This window comes from Macaca nemestrina, chromosome 6 (genome assembly GCF_043159975.1).
Source record: "Macaca nemestrina isolate mMacNem1 chromosome 6, mMacNem.hap1, whole genome shotgun sequence".
Taxonomy (NCBI): Eukaryota; Metazoa; Chordata; class Mammalia; order Primates; family Cercopithecidae; genus Macaca; species Macaca nemestrina.
In genome coordinates this window covers 99,501,407-99,520,107 of record NC_092130.1, presented here as the reverse complement: position 1 = coordinate 99,520,107, position 18,701 = coordinate 99,501,407, and the positions used below count along the sequence as shown (strand labels likewise).

General features: G+C 37.8%; 1 protein-coding gene across 2 annotated transcripts in view; it reads right to left on the bottom strand.

The window, feature by feature from the left end:
* Window positions 1-18,701, bottom strand: part of LOC105475111 (WD repeat domain 41) — a 182,657-nt gene that overhangs the window by 31,400 nt on the left and 132,556 nt on the right. Inside the window, exons 1-3 of one of the 2 annotated variants that reach the window (XM_011730118.2) lie at window positions 15,798-16,130; window positions 13,528-13,643; window positions 311-359 (exon numbers count right to left, since the gene is read on the bottom strand). In XM_011730118.2, the coding sequence (XP_011728420.1) occupies window positions 311-359; window positions 13,528-13,643; window positions 15,798-15,848 (216 nt within the window). In that variant the 5' untranslated portion in view covers window positions 15,849-16,130. Of the gene's footprint in view, window positions 1-310; window positions 360-13,527; window positions 13,644-15,797; window positions 16,131-18,701 lie in introns of those variants that run through there. The other variant, XM_071098802.1, reaches the window with a different exon arrangement.

The window sequence follows — 18,701 nt, the reverse complement described above, 5'->3', positions numbered from 1 at the left end:
GCCAAGCTGTTCTCAAACTCCTGGCCCCAAGTTACCTGTTCGCCTTGGCCTCCCAACGTGCTGGGATTACAGGCACGAGCCACTACACCCAGCTGGAAAAAAAATCTTAATTTAAAAAACTTTCCCTCTTCATTATGAAATACTGGTCCCCACTGTATATGGATTTATCCTAAGTAGCTCTTTTCAAATATTAATGTGTCAATTAATGATAATGATACGCAAATGTATCCCCAGATAGTATTTATATGAATACATACTCAACTATATAATCATATCTTTATTACACAATGCACACACAATCAATACACACCTGAGCATTCCACACAACTACAATTCCATCATCACCAGCAGATGCAAATCTGGTTAGGGAAAAAGGGTCAAGAAAAAAAAAATAACTGTTGACATTTAATTACTAAGATTAAGAACTATCAAACCTTATTAGTGGTACTTTGACTTACTAATATTAACGAAGATCAAGTTCTTTGAGCTAATTTTAAAAATATTTATGAAACACATTCCAGGTACTGTGCCAGGTATGAAAGATCAAAAGATAAATAAGACATTTATAGGTTTACACAGAATAACCTGCTAGAAATGTAAAAATAATCTTTAAAGTCCTTCTTTGCTTTCAAATTCTATGATTTTAAGAAACCCTTGACTTAAGTGAAATGAAACCAAGCTGAGAAGTGGCTTCAGTGATAGGAAGTGATATTCCAGGAGTGGAACTGATCACAACGTTAGATAAATTCATTACTTTATTATTCTGTCTGTAAATAATTGTATTTAAAGTCAAGATCTATCCTTTGCTCAGTTCAACTCCTTAGTCTTTCCACATAAATGCTTTGTTCTTGGTTTGGAAGGTTTGAGGACTTTTTTAGGGTTTTTTGTTGTTTTTTAGTGAAGATGCTTGAAATGCACAGGTAAAGTTTGTCTCATGGCATGAAAAATGAGCTGTGACACTCTACTATAGCTTCTCTCTCCTTTTTACATCCCATTCACCATATACACAGAGACAACAACCAAATTCTGTAGAGTAGAAGATACCCTTAACACAAACACTATCAAGAGGAATAACCTGTCATACAGGATTATTCATCATCATATTATACTAAAATTCACCATCATCATATTATACTAACCCAACAAAACAGGATACAATAATCACATTGTAAGCATGTCAAATAATTTATTGTTAATGTTGTACACAAGTTTGTAAATAATTTTTAATGATTCAGAATCAATTTAAAGCTATCCCCATAATATCGCTTTCACTCAAATCGAGGTTTTTTCTTTTTTTTAGTAAAAGAGAAAGAAGTGGTATTAAAGAGAGCCAGCTATGAATGACATATAACTGTCCCCCGATAATTAACAGATGCTATGTGAGCATCTGTTCTAATGAATTTTATCCCTTTAAAACAAAATCCCACTACTTCAGTCATGAAATACTTTCCTTAACACTCCAAACTGAGTTTCATGTTCAAATTTCTTAACTTCAGTTTCAAAGTTCAGTGCCTTCACTGGCTCAGACAATTCCCATACTCAGTTCTTATTTCAAAACCCTCTGAGTACATCTATTACTGGTAGAACTAAGATTATTCAGGAGATATGAAATTGATCAAATACAGTCTGACAAAGTCTTTTAATAATTTTTAAATACAGAACTACCTATCTTTTTAATGGAAAGGACCTTTTAAATTTAGGTAACTGGCTAAAAATCACATAGTTATTTTTAAATTCACACCTATCATTTATTCTTATTTTAAAATGTGAGATATAAAAGATCTAGAGATTAAAAAGAAAATGATCATTTTAAAAATAAAAATAGATTTCCTATGCTTAATAATCTACATTTTCTCAATCAGATTAGTAAATAGTACCCTGAATATCAAAAATAGTTGCTGGAAATAAATCTTTAGCAGCTTATGTTTCTGGGCCTATTGATTTCTTTTTATTCATATAGTGACAGTGGGGAGGGCAGGACTCAAGGTCTTAAGTGTTCTTTGGTATAAAACATCAATTTCTACTGATTCTTTAAACTCTTATAATTGCTTTTCTGCCATTTAGAAGATTGCAAGTTTAAAATACATACTTTTTTTCTAACCCTAATTTTTAACTTCTTATGATTGTTTTATCATGTTTGACTTTCATGAGTTCACAATGAGAGATGACTGAGAACAGCTGAGAGTTTAGAAATGGGATACAGAGCATTTCACCTCAAACTTTAATTCAATCAGTAGAGAACAAAAGTTAAATCTAAATAAGGCTCAACAGTAATGAATGAAATCACAGCCAATTTTTTATTGCTCCAAGGTCAATTACCTGGTTGGTAGATTATTCAGGCCTTCTATTCTTATATATATTCTATTGCTACCATTTTTTTTTTTTTTTTGCCATTTCAATATTTATTACTACCTCCCCTAAAGAGGAAACGTTAAGCTTTAAAATACAAACCAGTATAACTTTGATACATATTAGTACCTGTCATAAAAAAACGAATAAAGGGTTGAGATATCATTCACAAATTACAATTATCCATCCTACTATGATGGATAATGAAAAACTAGCTATACTATATCAGTTTATCTTAAACTAAATCCTAGTCAGTCAAGCATACACTTCAACCATCTGCAAATCAGAAATGGAAATACAACCCAAGAATTCCTAATTGTAACTGCTGAAAAGAAGTAATGAACTATAAAATAAAAAAGGATTAAAATGTCAATAAGTTTTAAGCTATTCTATCCAATGGAAGAATAATAATATTGCCAGAAAACATTTTACATACTAATTTTTAAAAACACTCTAATAGAGGGCAAAAACTTAAGCCTAAAAATAAGATTTTGACAGAAACGTTTCTTTACCGATCAGCAAAAAATGTATTTAGTGTGATTCCGTGCTAGGAGTTAGGGAAATGTCAAGACACCTGACATGTGGTTCTTGCTTTGAGATCTTAAAACTTAATGAATGTTTAGAAATATACCGTATTTCATCAAATCTAAGACATCAATTGTAAGACACTCTTATTTATCATTAAGGAAAACATACTGCCAATTACAATTGAAAGACACAATTATATGATGTGTCCAAATTTTAGAAATGTTAAAATAGAAAAAAATATGCTTGTTAGAATCATGAACTATAAGAATTACCATATTTATTGATCTTTATCTTTATAACATGGCACTTGCCAGTCTAATGAATCTCTGATTACCTCTGGCAGGTTTTAAGTGCTAAAGAAATGCTTGTTGAATGAATAAATGAATGCATAAGCAAACATTTAAGTGTTCAAGGGCTCTGTGAAATAGATTCGTTAATGACAGTAATGTAACCCCATATTTTCCTTTCATCATAATTAATGTAAATATACTACCACAAAAAATAGAAATTTAAAAAATTTAAAACCCAGAAACCTGCCACACAAAAGTACATTTCTGTATTTTTTCATATTCCTGTCCAATTCTTATCCATATACTTCATTTTTTTTTTTTTTTTAACTTAAAACCAAGTCCAAGATCACGCCACTGCACTCCAGCCTGGGCAACAGAGCAAGACTCCATCTCAAAAAAAAAAAAAAAAAAAAAAACCCAAGTCTTTAAAAATACTCCTTGAGACTACAAAATTAAATGACTAAGCAAAAATTATATTCATGAAAAACAAGTTCAACAAGGTGAAACATGGTTTAACAAAGACCTATGGCAGACCTTCTAGAATGTTCCATCCTCTCATCCCCTAATTATGAGAACTAAATTTATTATGATAGCCCATAAGTTACTCGGTCATTCAAGAAATACTTAGTAAGCACTAACTATATAGATGCTTAACTCTGAGAATTAAGATCAAGAGATTGTTCTTGCCCTTCAAGAACTCACAGTCCAACATTACTAAGTGATGCTATAGGGTCTAGATCATGAATCCTTAGAGAACTCTCACTTACAACCATCTTAATGTATAAAAATAATTCCCTCTAAACACCTTTTCTTTGAACATCTCTGAGAAAGTGTTCTCTCGTTCCTTCCAACAGTGGCTGAGACGACAGCAAAGCTTAATAAAGATTTGTAAAAAATAAAGTTTGTATACTCCATTAGGAAACATAATTTCTGGCAGTCATTTTTGTGGGTGTGATGTTAACACCCATCAATAATCATTGCCTGAAGTCATTATTACATTTATTTACAATAAAATAACACTGAAAAAATGCTGCTACAATGCTAGAAATGAGACAAAACTAAAAAATAGCACAATTTTCATTTAAAGTATATGTTTGTATGCTAGAACTACTTGAAGAAAATTAGAGAAGCATCCAGAGAGAGACTTGTAAAGCAGCTGAAGGAAATTTCAAAGCATTTTCAGGAGCCATAGATGCTGACACAACTAATTCCTTAATTAGATCTACTTCAACATTAATTTCTTTTCCTTAAAAAAGAATGTATTATATTAACACAACTCTAACATCTAAAAGTCTAAGGTCTTTTAGCTCACAAATAAAGATTTCATAGTTCCCATGGTTATTTGCAAAGGTAAAACATTTGGTAAGTTCTTCCCTCCCCAAATCACAAATAGAAAGCTAAACTGCACATCAAGATTACAGTATTAGAATACCAAAAAAATCTCTGTGACTTCTGTTAGGTGAACCTCCATTCCCCTGCACTCAAGTTTCCATGGAGGACTCCTATTATTAGAGAAACATTCTTGGTCTCTCTCTGCCCCACTTGCTTGAGACAATGAATTAGGCATGCTCAGTTCAGACCCTTGTGGGTTTTGTTTTTTTTTTTTTTTTGGAGACGAAGTCTTGCCCTGTTGCCCTTTTTTTTGGAGATGAAGTCTTGACCTGTTGCCCAGGCTGGAGTGCAATGGCACGATCTCAGCTCACTGCAACTTCTACCTCTCGGGTTCTAACGATTCTCCTGCCTCAGCCTCCCGAGTAGCTGGGATTACCGGCACCTGCCACCACACATGGCTAATTTTTGTATTTTTAGTAGAGATGGAGTTTCACAATGTTGGGCAGGCTGGTCTCAAACTCCTTACCTTATGATCCGCCCGCCTTGGCCCCCCAAAGTTCAGGCACGAGCCATCGCGCCCGGCCCCTTGTGGGTTTTCTGAAGATTCATCTGTTCACAGAGAACATACTAGTCTGCTCTTATTTTTGAGGTAAGCCCGTATCTGAATGGGAGGCCAGCAACTGTTCAGTTGCCCCGGGGATTCATTAAAAAAGTCTACGTGACTCAGGTTGAAGTGTAAGGAAACCCACTGTGGGTGCATATTAAAGCTACATCCTGGCCAGGCACGGTGGCTCACACCTGTAATCCCAGCACTTTGGGAGGCCGAGGCAGGCAAACCATGAGGTCAGGAGTTCGAGACCAGCCTGGCCAATATGGTGAAACCCCGTCTCTATTAAATATACAAAAATTAGCTCAGTGTGGTGGCACACACCTGCAGTCCCAGCTACTAGGGAGGCTGAGGCAGAAGAATCGCTTGAACCCGGGAAGTAGTGGTTGCAGTGAGCGGAGATCACACTACTGCACTCCAGCCTAGGCGACAGGACGAGACTCCGTCTCAAAAAAAAAAAAAACAACAAAGAGCCATATCCTGTAATCCAGCTTTGTATCGGTTATTACTTTATGAAGCTGATATGTTCATGTTCATCTGTATGATTCCTGCATCTATTCTCAATAAATTCTGTTCTCAAAGAGAAACAAGGGTGGTTCTCCATTGAACACTCAAAACACTAGTAATATCTAAGAAAACATTTTATTTCATACAGAGGCATAAATACCTTTTAAATTGACATTTTTATTTCCTCTATTTCAAATATAGATCTTTAACTTTTCATTATGGAGAATTTAAATATATACAAAAACGGAGAGAAGAGCATAATAAAAAGCCACATGTACTCACTGCCTGTCTCTAGTAATTATCAACTTATGGCCAATAGTGTCTTATCTGTACCCAATCCAATCCCTCTGTAAATTATTTTGAAGCAAATCCTAGTCACTGTATTTCATTTCGTATTTCAGAATGCATCTCTAAGAACTCTTTTACATCACACCTAAGTTAACATTTACTTCCTTACTTGACATTTACTTCCTTAACGTCATCAAATACCCAGTCAAGGATCAAATTTACCTGATCACATTTTTTTAAACACTTAGAAGCAGGATCCAAATAAGGCTTATATAGTATACTTGGTTGATATATCTCTAATATCTCTTTTATTCTAATGATTTTTTTCTCCATCTATTTTTCCTTGCAATTTATTTGTTGAAAAAAAGGTCACCTGTCTTGTGGAGTTCTCACAGTCTGGATTTTGCTGGCTACCTTTCCTGTGTTGTTATCCAACATGCACCTCTGTCCTCTGTATTTTTTGTTAATTGATAGTTAAATCTAGAGACTAAATAGATCCAAATCTGACTTTTGGTAAGACTACCCCAGAGGCAGATTGTATACTCCATCAGGAAATATAATTTCTGGCTGTCTTGTGTATATATGTGTATATGTTATGATTTAGGCCATCAATAATCATTGCCTAAATTCATTACTTCATTTGAAGGGGTTCAGAGCATGTAACCCCAAACTATGCCACTCTGACATTATCATCTTTGGCTTAAGGCAACTGAGAAAATGCAGGCACAGAATGAGCTCTGTCCTCCCCACATCTACCTGGGAAAAAAAACCACAAATCACCCTTGTGAAAGTACCCCCCTAAAACCTCTACCCCACTTCCCATACCAGGAGGGGGATAAAAACCTTTATCACAGATTAGATGACACCAAGAGTTTACACAAACCAACCTCATTAATGAGCCCTTCTCTACCATCAGTTTCCATCATATATTTGCCTTCTCACAATTTGCCACCCCAAGAAACTCAAAGTCCATTTGTCTTGTCACTCAACAAATTTCTTGTTCTGCTAAGATACTATATAAGCCAAAGTTTTATTTTTCTTTTTTGAGACAGGGTCTTACTCGGTCATTCAGGCTACAGTCAGTGGCCCCAATCACAGCTCACTGCAGCCTCAACCTCCTGAGCTAAAGTGATCCTCCTACCTCCGCCTCCCAAGTAGCTGGGACCACAGGTGTGCACCAACACACCCAGCTAATTTTTGTATTTCTTAATAGAAATACAGTTTTGCCATGTTGCCTAGGCTAGCCTCAAACTCCTGAGCTCAAGGAATCCTTCCACCTCGGCCTCTCAAAGTGTTGGGATTACAGGGCTGAGTCATCATGCCCAGCCTAAGCCCAAGTTTTAACCACCCCTATGAGTTAAACTTGAGTACTCGTGCGTTTGTGTGTGTGTGTATACAATGTATGCATCGATATACTTCTCGTTCTCTCATTAACCTGTCTTTTGTATGTCTATGTTGTAGAGTCCTGGTCAATGAATCTAAGATAGGTAAAAGAAAAGTGTTTTCCTCCCCTACACATTAGAGGTTGCAAAATTACAATATTCTATCATTCTTCCTAGCCTGAATTCTTCTATAAAGAGAAATTTCTTCTCAATTATTACTGATCCCAAGACACAGTTTATATAAGAAAGGCAGTATAGATCTTGACTCTGCCCCTTTATCTACCAGTTTTCAAAATAATGAGTTAGTTCCCCAGCATTCTCCAAAGGTGAGTTCTCTTTGTGAAGTATCATTATGAACACATGGATTTAAACATATGTGATATGTTGCAATTCATTGCAGTTATTTCCCGTATCCATGCTCAAGTTGCCAGATGGATTTTTTAAGCTACATTCTAAAGATGTAGATCTTTAGATCAAGAAAATAATTTTCAAATGCCTAGTAAGGGTATTTTGTAGTTGAGAGAGACTGATTTTTTCTAGAAATTATAGAGTTTTACTGCTAAGGTGACGAATTTGAAACTGAAATACTGTTAGACACTTGCTGTCCTTATCCCAACATTTGATTCTATGCTACTGCATGAAGCAGCAATTACCTTTTCACTCACTCCTGTCATCCTCCCAAACCCTGCAACATCTTATCCAACTAAACAAAATTCAGCTACAGCTCCAAAACACAAGCCAAAAGGACAAAATTACTAGAAACAAGGAGAAAAGTAGCAAGGGTGGCACAGGCATCTGTGTGATGACACTGCCATAATTCCCTAACTTGATTCAGGGCACGATCCAAAACAACAGAAATTCAGTCAACACGTTCACCACACATGGCGGATTAGGGGTTTTAGAAATAGAAAAGTTATTTGGTTAACAGATTTCAGTAAAATTTACTATAATAAAGTTGTCTAAAGTCAATGTCACACTGGATGTAAGTGCTTTATAAAAAACTGCCAGATATGGAGTCTGTTATTAATATTGTAGCTGTCAGAATTTGTGATAAAAAGGATTCTGCTTATACCCTTTTTTCCAGGCATAAGTACGTGAATAGCTCTAAAAATAGTATTAACTTTTTCAAGCCATCAAATATTAACCAATGGCATAATTACGGTTTCTGAAAAAGCTACCCAAAGACATAGCCAATGAGTATGTTCATGGAAGTTAAAAATAAAATAGACCACCTTGCAACTATGGAAGCGTAGCAAACACCAACACCTGCCTCCCAGATCCCCTTTCAAGAGAGGACTCACTGCCCAGCTGTGAGGAATCTAGTTATCTGACTGCCTCCAGCTGTTGACTTCAGGATCCATTTCTGCTTTCAAGCCAGTTATACTAGCTCAGTTGGCTCCTAGTCACTGGGATTTAAGCAAGATAGAAGCCACGTGCATGTTCTTCATGAAGGACCCTCGGCAAATAACCAAGTAAGGCAGAAGTACAAAGCCCTAGTTATTTACATCCAGCAGAGAACTCTAAAGAGCAACCTTTCCTCCAGCGGTCTCCATTGGGCTGGCAGAGACTTTGTCACATCTGCATCAGAGTCTGAGACAGCTCCTCTTGTCCAATTCTGCTTCCTCCCTTCTCCTTTCATTGGCTTTCTCTCTAATAAACCTATTGCATGCTTAACCCCGTTTTAGTGTCTCCTTCCCAGGGAACCCAGGTACTAGAAGGATCTAAACTATACTGACTGTTTCCCAGGGGACCCAGATCCTAGGATCTGAACTATACTGATTTCTATTCTCTGAAGGTTAGTGTATAAGAAAGAGTATGTTTAGCTTGAGAATATTTCCTTAAAAATCAGCATATTGTTCACTTTTAGTGGATCAAGCTATACTGAGTTTATTTACTTTCTTGTGAATGTACAGCTTCACCAACCATCCTAGAGCCACATTTTGTTCTCCGGTCTGGCACTTCATGGGTCATCTGATTCTTTTCCAGTCATGATCACCATCCTACACAACCTTGTCTGTTTCCTGAAGGAGCAATGGTCAAATGAGCAACAGAGAAAACTCTTCTTAAAATGTGTTATGAACTCAGTTTAGTTTAATGTGTCAAATGCTAGAGTATTACATGCAATTTTAGCACAGTCCATTTTTTGGAAGACTGTTGCTGAGGCTTAGCCTTCTTTAGTGATCTCCCAATCAATATGACCCTCACTTCATGTTCAAAAAATACTAAAGAAAAAAAAAAAAGGCAGCTGTCTGTTAGGTTATACAGGATTTATTGGGTATCTTCAAAAACCAATCTGAGAAAATTTTCCACTCACTGATTTTAGCTGAGCCGCCGAGAAAACAAGAAAATCCTTCTGCAAAATTTTCAATAAGATGATATTATCTAAAGACTTGAAGCGTGAAACCTGGATTATAACAGCTGACCAAAAAAAAACAAAGTGTAATGTCTTCAAAAACTAAGAAACAAAAAAAGTGTAACGATATAAAACTTAAAAACTGGAAAGGTATTTCTCTAATTTGACAATGCATAATGTACATATGCAGTGGTAAAGATAATTCTAAACTATTAAGAGTAAAAACATTCAGTTCTTAATTCTGTTCATAATATGTTTATACTTCGTAGATTTTCCTGTGTCCTTACCAAGAATGACTTTTTTTTTTTTTTTTTTTTTTTTTTTTTTAGTACACTACAGAATTAAATTTTTAAAAACAACATACAGACTGAAAGTTCTACAGGTCAGCAAATGACTGAAAAACTTCATACTTGATATGTAAATTTGATCATGACTTTTCAAAGAATTAAATGTGAATCATGAAGTCGTATCATCATTGCATTACAAAAGCCAAAAAGCAGGCTTCTTCGTCTATCTCAGATTCACTGTGGTAGATCAGAAACTGGCCACAAATTATTCCCCTGCCCAATATTCCCACCACCATTAGCAATAGGACTTAGTTACTTCTACCGTGAGAGGTCAAGTTTATTTACCCACTCACTGAATTTGTGCCAGCTCCTAACTTGCTTTGGCTGATGAAACAGCAGCAAACATGATGCAAGCTGAGACTTGAAAAGCGTCTTACTTTGGGGCTTGCCCTTCTGCTGCTATTAGAACTCCATGATCATTATGTGAACAAGCACCTGAGAAATCACATGGAGGGAGACCACAGTCATTTCAGCTAAGACCTTCAGCTAACATGAACCAGCCAGCCCCCGCCAATCTACCAGCTGACAGAGGCATAAGTGAACCTAGCCCAGATCAGCTGTTCCTGGTGCAAAGACAGACTCACCCAGCTGAGCCTAGCCCAAATTGCCATCCTGCAGAATAATGAGCTAAATAGATGGGGATGTGTTAAGCCAGCAAGTTTGGCGTGATAGCTGATACAGCAATAGATAACTAACATACTCACATATGGCTTTTTACTCTTTACAGAATATTTACTCTATCATTAAACAGCTAAAGTATATGTGAGCACCACCGTGGGGAAAACAGAACCAAATACATGTCAGCGTTTGTACACTAACCATTATTCTATAGGCTGGCTTCTTCTAGAGTCATCTTCTCACTATGGGATAGGAATAGCCAAGAGGATATTTCACAGAGGAAAGACAACAATGAACATGGACTCTTAACAATTTATATAAACATTTAAAGTCCACAACCTGATCACATTCTGTGTATTTATTATTTAACTTTCCTAGACAAAATAACTTTAGGATTCCTTAACATCCAAGTATTCGTGATTATAAGAAATTATCAGATGTTCTTTTTTTTTTTTTTTTTTGAGACAGAGTCTTGCTCAGTCGCCCAGGCTAGAGTGCAGTGGCACAATCTCAGCTCACTGCAAGCTCCGCCTCCCAGGTTCCCGCCATTCTCCTGCTTCAGCCTCCCAAGTAGCTGGGACTACAGGCGCCCGCCACCACGCCCGGCTAATTTTTTGCATTTTTAGTAGAGACGGGGTTTCACCGTGTTAGCCAGGATGGTCTCAATCTCCTGACCTCGTGATCTGCCCACCTCGGCCTCCCAAAGTGCTGTGATTACAGGCGTGAGCCGCTGCGCCCGGCCCCAGATTTTCTTTAATCTAGCAACTTACTCGGGTAAAATATAGCACAAGAAAACTTTAGCTGTCCAAAATCTTACCTTTCCAGAAATAATCAGTTCCCCACAAAAATGACCACTTAAATAAATGGAGTGTCTCTCAGGACACAGCAACAAGTAATACTGCCAAAAAAAAGGCTCCAGATGATTAACATGTCATGATTTGGTTGACTTGCACCACAATAGGAAAACAGTGCTGACAGGCCAGTAATATACATGAGACAAATCTTTTCAAGCAAAAGTTAAGAAACACAGTACTGTTTAATAACTTTGCTGGACTTTGTCTCTGGTTCCTAGAAGGGAGTCTCTAAACCCTTGGAATTTTCCAAGTGGTAAAAATGTCTTCATATTCATGGTGGGTCCCTTGGACCACACCTACGTTTATGCTAATGGAACAACTCACAGTGGGCCCTGAGATAACATCAGGAAAGAGGCTGGCCAAGCTGGAAAAATGAACCACGTGATTTAAAGGTATGGGCTTTGTGCTACCAGCCATGGTGGGGAGGGTGGGGACTGAAGATTGAGTTCAGTTATGTGACCAGTGATTCAAACAATCATGCCTACGAATGAAAGCTCTGGACACCTAAAGTTCAAGTGTGCTCACTCATTGGTGATACACACTGATGTGCCAAGAGGGCGAGGAGTCTTGAGACATGGAAGCTTTGCATGTGGGACCCCCTAGGCCTTGCCCTATATCCATCCTTTCATTTGGCAGGTCCTGATTTGTATCTTTTATAATAAAACTGTAATCCTGTGTATAGTGCTTTTCTCAGTTCTGTGAGTCCTTCTAGTGAATTATCAGACCTGAGGGAACAGTGGGAACTTGTAGCCAGCAGGTGGACATGCAGGTGGCCTACAAACCCATACATGCCTTGCAGCTAGTGTCTCCGGTAAGGGGTGTTGTATAGACTATGCCCTTCACCTGTGGAATTTGACCTAACTCCAGGTAATGTCAGAACTGCACTGCACATGGTAAAAGCAACTAAATACCAGTAACATTTAAAAAGCGGAGAGAAGGCTGAGCACGGTGGCTCACGCCTGTAATCCCAACACTTTGGGAGGCCGAGGTAGGAAGACAGCTTGAGCCCAGGAGTTCGAGACCAGCCTGGGCAACATAGTGAGACCCTGTCTCTATTTTAAAAAATTAAATTTAAAAAAAAAAGAAAGAAGAGGAAAGACAAGGTTAATAGCAGAAGTGGTGGTCAGAGTTAGGAATAATCACAGTAACACTCATCCATGGACTGAAAAATGAAAGAAAAAAAACAGCAAAGGCAAAAGAGAAAATTAGAGATGAAAGCAGAAAAACTTGTAGAGACAACAGAAATGAAGTTGGGGGATTAGGATGGCACACAATGTAGATGCTTAGTAGTCTAGGGAGTTATTCATTCACTCAGCCACCATCTATGAATTATCTGCTACATGTAAGGCACTGTACTAGGTACTAAGAAAACATGGTGAATAAGAAAAACAGCCTCATTCTCATGAAGCTTACATTTTAGAGAGGATGAAAATACTGAGTTACACCACTAATTATGTAATTGTTATGGTGAAACATGCTATAAAGGATAAATATATAGTTGAATATGGGTTTAATATACATATATACAGATCAATAATAGTCTACAGTCCTAAAACCTATATACCTTCACCTTTATTTGCAAATATATTAAACACAACTATTATACATGTTAGCAAGGAAGTACAGAATAATGTACATTTTCAAGTGGTTTCACCAATAACAAAAACTTTGGATTAAATCCTTACCTTCCACTAAAAATAAAACATTCCTGGTAGGTACCTGATACTTAAACATTTATCATATTTGTTTCTCAAAGACAGGTTCTCCTTGATATACTGTTATAACTCCCACCCAAATTTTAAAGTCATACACTTCTTTTAAACTATTAAGAATATTTCTGAGAATGCAAACAAACAAACTCTCAAATCACCAGACATGACACCGTGACTTTGGGCAAAAAAAGACTCCAGATACGTATTTCATCAGAGGCCAATTTTAATATCTACTAAATGTTACTAATGATCAGTTTTAAAATTTTTAGAAAAGATGTATTAATTTTAAAGGTGTTTAACATAAAATTTCCTAAAACCTCTTCCCACACAATAGTCAATTAGATCACTATAGTTTCTTACCTGTAGTCATCTAACTGTACCAGAAATCGTACAATATCATGATGAGCTTTTAGTACAAGCAGTTCAGTGTAGGGATTCTGGGTTTGTTCTTCACCTATTGTCTGTAAAGGAGATTTCTTGTATTGAAAAAAAAAAAAAAAAAAGCAAAAAACAAAAGACAAAAAAAGAGATAAAATGATTTGTAAGACCATATTGGAATACAACTGCATGGTATACATCTGAGAACACAAGATTTTTAAAAGCTTTAAGATATCATGTTCTAATAATAAATATTATTTCTCCTTATATCAACTAAATAACTACCAATTCCACATAAAACACTTCTCCTACCACAAATTCGAATCATGAATTTCAGTATTTTCAAATTACAATAAATTTACAAAAGGGTGAATTTTATTTTATGTAAATTGCATCCTATTAAACCTCACTTTAAAAAAATTAATGGGCCAATCCAACTCAGCATTTCAGAAAGCGTGTTTCTCAGTTAAAATGGGGCAGAAACTAAACTGCACATCAAAGACATAAAATAGTGAAACAGTGCCTCATCCATTACAAGCACTCAATACGTGTTTGCTAAATGAATAAAGGAAGGCATGAAATTGACTCTGGACTTCTCAAACTTGATGCTGATATTTTTGGGCCAGATAATTTTTTTTTTTTTTCGCACCACCACGCCCAGCTAATTTTTGTATTTTTAGTAGAGACAGGGTTTCGCCATGTCGGCCAGGCTGGTCTTGAACTCCTGACCTCAAGTGATCCGCTCCCCTCGGCCTTCCAAAGTGCTGGGAATACAGGAGTGAGCCACCGCTCCCGGCCCAGATAATTCTTTGTTGTTGAGCGCTGTCCTGTGCATTGTAGGATATTTAGCAACATTCCTGGTCTATACACATTAGATGGCAGTAGAACTGCCGCTCTGCAAGGCATGACAATCAAAAATGTCTCCAGACATTGCCAAATGTCTCCTGCGGGGCAAAAATCACCCCAGTTGAGAACCACTGCTTAAACGAGAAGCCTGGATACAAAGTTCTTGCATAAATTAGGGAAAATCATAGGTTCTGATAATATACAAATTCACAGCAGTTATACAACTGAATTTACCTTCATATGAAGAAATATATAAATTTAAAACATGCATAAATGTCTTCCAAAAAAAAAAAATCACAAAGCATTAATTTTGTATTTATTCTGTCTTCCTTCTAGCAGAGGTTGTGGTGAGAAATTTGAAAACTGTATAAACTGCTTCCCCTCCAATGAAAACTTGCCAGGAATGGGAGACCTGGTTAATCAAATTACACGATTCACCAAAGAACCAGGTTAAAACAGAATTATCCAAAATGTCGTATATACAATATGTGGCTATTTAGTAATCCACAATTCTTCCACAATCTCAAGGATTTAGGATTAATCTGAAACAAGAAATTTTTAAAAACAGACAATTCCGTCAACTGCAAAGACATGAGGAAGTTAAAACAGTTGACTGCCTACTCTCAACAATCCAATTTCTTACTTTTAACAATCTAAACAAATACTTCCTATGAGAAATAAAATGGAATTCACAAATCTGTTCTTGTGTGGCATAGGAAATAAATTCCGGACCTCAAAATTTTCAAGACTGCAAAAATTATTGTATTCACATTTCAAATGTAAATCTCATTACACACGGTCTGTTCAAATAAGGGCCCATGAAGAGTGTGTGACTATGAAACCAAAAACAGCAGTTAATTAGAAAATCATGTTCTTGACCTTGAAGCAAATTATTACTTTTTAAAAATAATTATATCCTTTGTTGGTTCTTGGATAAGTAAATTAATTTTATATTCCCTGAGCTAGGATCAGCTGACACCAGGAAGAGGCACCAATTCCAACCAAAAGTGGAAAGCTGCGGTCACAACTCGTTCGTTTCTAGCTAAATTGGATACTTTTTAAGTGGAAATGAAGATAGTTTCGGTAGCCAGAAGCCCTAAGTTGTCACAGGTCCCAATAGGACTGCAGACCCTGAGCCAGGGTCTCACGATTCGGCTAGCCGTGGAACGGAGCCGGGGGTCTGCAACTCCAGGGTGCGTTTGGGGGCCCGCCAGGTCCGGTCCCAGGAGCCCCGGCTCGCGCGCCCTCCGCCCCCACCGGCGTGAGGACTGCGAACTGAACTAACTCAGCACCCAGCCACGCCTCCGCCCGGGTCCCCGCGGTCGGAAACCCGGGAGGCCGAACCGGAACGAAGCCGCCCCTCCAGCAAGCTCGGAGGGCGCAGGGCAGGCCCGCCCGGGGTTTACCTCGGCCAGTCCCTGCGGTTCTCGGCCTCCCCCGATCAGCCATCGCAACATCCGGGCAGTGGCGGCGTCTCGCCCGGTCTAGCCCGTCTGCCAGAACTCCACCCCGGGCTCGGCCTCCTCCTTCCTCCCCGGCTGCAGCGCAACTGAGACTCTAATACTTCCCGCCCCAGATCAGCCCACCGGCCGAAGGAATGCAGACCACAGTTGAGGGAGAATATTTGTCCCGAAAGCGCTTCCGTACCCAGCCACAGAGGCTTGGTTTGGGCAATCACTTCGGAGAAGCGGCCAGAGGCGGAGACGGCTGCGGCGATTGCGGGGCGCGCGCTGCTCCGAGTGAGCACGCGCGGGGGCGCCGCCGGGTAGCCCACGGAGCTTAGGTAGCTCGAGCGGCCCCTGGTGGACGCGTGCGGAGCAGCAACTAGACGCCGGCGAGCAAGCGCGCACCAAGAATAGTCCCCCCTCCCTGTGACATGGCTTTAGTATCCTCCACTTCCTGGGGTACCAGGAAACCTCCCCCGCTTTCCCAAGAGCTGGCTGAAGAAGGTGTACCGCAGTAGACTTCTGCATCCAGACAAATCCAGTGGCTTATGTGTACAGCCGAATAAATCTGGCCAACATTTACCGTGTGCTATATAGTACAGCTTCTGCGCTGAAGCTTTACATAAATCCTCATGGTAAACCTATATCCTCTATTTTACACATCAAGAAACTGAAGCTGTGAGCGATTAGGTAATTTGTCTAAAGATAACAGCTAGGAAGTGACTGCATTGGTAGTGTTCTTGACTGTATGCTATACTAACAGAATCTCAAGAATAGAAGGCAGTTCATATACCTTTTTTGACTACTAAATTTTCTTAGGTAGTCAAAGGGCTGTGGTTCTCTATGCTGACTGCATATCAGAATTACCTGGGTAGGTTTTGAAAATGTAGATTCCTGGTTTCCACCTCAGACTCATTAAAATAATCTTTGTGGTTGGAACGTAGAAATAATCTTTGTGGTTGGAACGTAGGAATCAGGGTTTTGGGAACGTTCCTCGGGTGATTCTGATGAGTAGCAAGGTCTGAAAATCGCTGATCTAGGAACTACTTATACATATCATGTTTGCAAAAGTGTAAATATATATATTTGCATATGTATTTGTTAGGTTCAAATAATCCTCCTAGCAGTAAATTGTTGTAGGGAACCTACAGATGTCCCAACAAATGCATTAATTCAGCAAACATGTGTTAGACACAGATGCACTAGAGAAGCAGAAAGGAATCACATAAAATGCTGCTCTGGAGGGACAAGGCAGAATATCCCAGTCACCAATAAGAGAGAGCCATATATTCCACTTTAAGGTAAGTTAGTCGTGAGCAGCTGCACAAACTTACAGTCCCTCTGGAACTGGAATCGCCTATAATTCATCTTTGTATTCCTTTGAGTGCACTCGGCAAGAACACACTCCCAAGGATCAGGAGCATGTTGCCTTCTGTGTGCTAGCCCCAAATTGCAGTCTGCATACAGTTGAAGACAGACCAAAACAGAGACTATCCCCTGGGAAAGGGGGACTTATCTTTAGTAAAACAAAGCCCAGAGACATCAGGAATTCAGTTCTGGAAGGAATATCTTCAAATGAGACAATGTGGTTGTGCAAATAGCCTAAATTTTATCCTTCTGATTATCCACATTCTTTAGGGTTTGCTTCATGTTCTTTAGGGTTTGCCCACTGCCACATTACTCTGATGTAAGGAACATTCTGCTGATCCTTTAAAGCACTGGTCCAGGGGTGAACACTTCCTCCCTTGGTTCCTCTTAGGACAGCTAAGAAAGAACTTTTTACAAGATTAGTATATTACTGGGCACACAATGTATAAAGATGTAATTTGTGGCATCAATAGAAAGGGTGGGGGTGGAGCAATATAGGAGCAGAGTTTTTGTATGCTATTGAAGTTACATTGGTATAAATTAAAATGAGATTGTTATAACGTTAGGATGTTAAATGTAATTCTCATGGTAAACACAAAAATACCTGTAAAATATATGTAAATGGAAATGATCAGGGAATCAAAACATTTACTACAAAAAATAAGCTAAATGCAAAAGATGGCAGTAATAGAGGAAATGAGGTACAAAAAACTATAAAGCATATAGAAAACAAATAGCAAAATAGAAATTCCTCTTTATCAGTAATACTTTAAATATAAATAGACTAAACTGTCCAAAGAAAAGGCAGATTGACAAAAAACCCAAACTCTAGAATCCAACTATATGCTATCTATGAAAGACTGACTTTAGATCAGACACAAATAAATCAAAAGGGAAAGAACAGAAAAAGATATTCTATGCAAATAGTAACCAAAAGAGAACTGGAGCGGCTGTACTAATATCTGAAAAAATAGACTTTAAATCAAAAAAGTTTCCAAAGACAAACAGAAACATTATATTATATATTAATAAAATAGTCAATATAGCAAAAAGATATAATAATTATAAATATTTACACACCTAATAATAGACCCTCAAAATTTATGAAACAAAACGTGACAGAATTGAAGAGAGATATAGTCTACAACAATGGTAGCAGACTTCATTTGCCCACTTTCAATAATAGATAGAACAACCAGACAGAAGATAAAGAAATGGAGGACATAAACAAACACAATAAACTAATTACATCTAACACATATAAAGAACACGCTACCCAACAATATCAGCATAAACGTTCATCTCAAGTACGTGTAGGACATTCTCTTAGACCACATCATATGTTAGGCCACAAAATAAGTCTCAATCGATTTTAAAAGATAGGTATCACACGAATTACCTTCTCTAACCACAACAGGAATCAGTGACAGAAGTAAAACTGGAATATTCACAAATATGTTGAAATTAAAACACTCAAACAACCAATGAGTCACACGC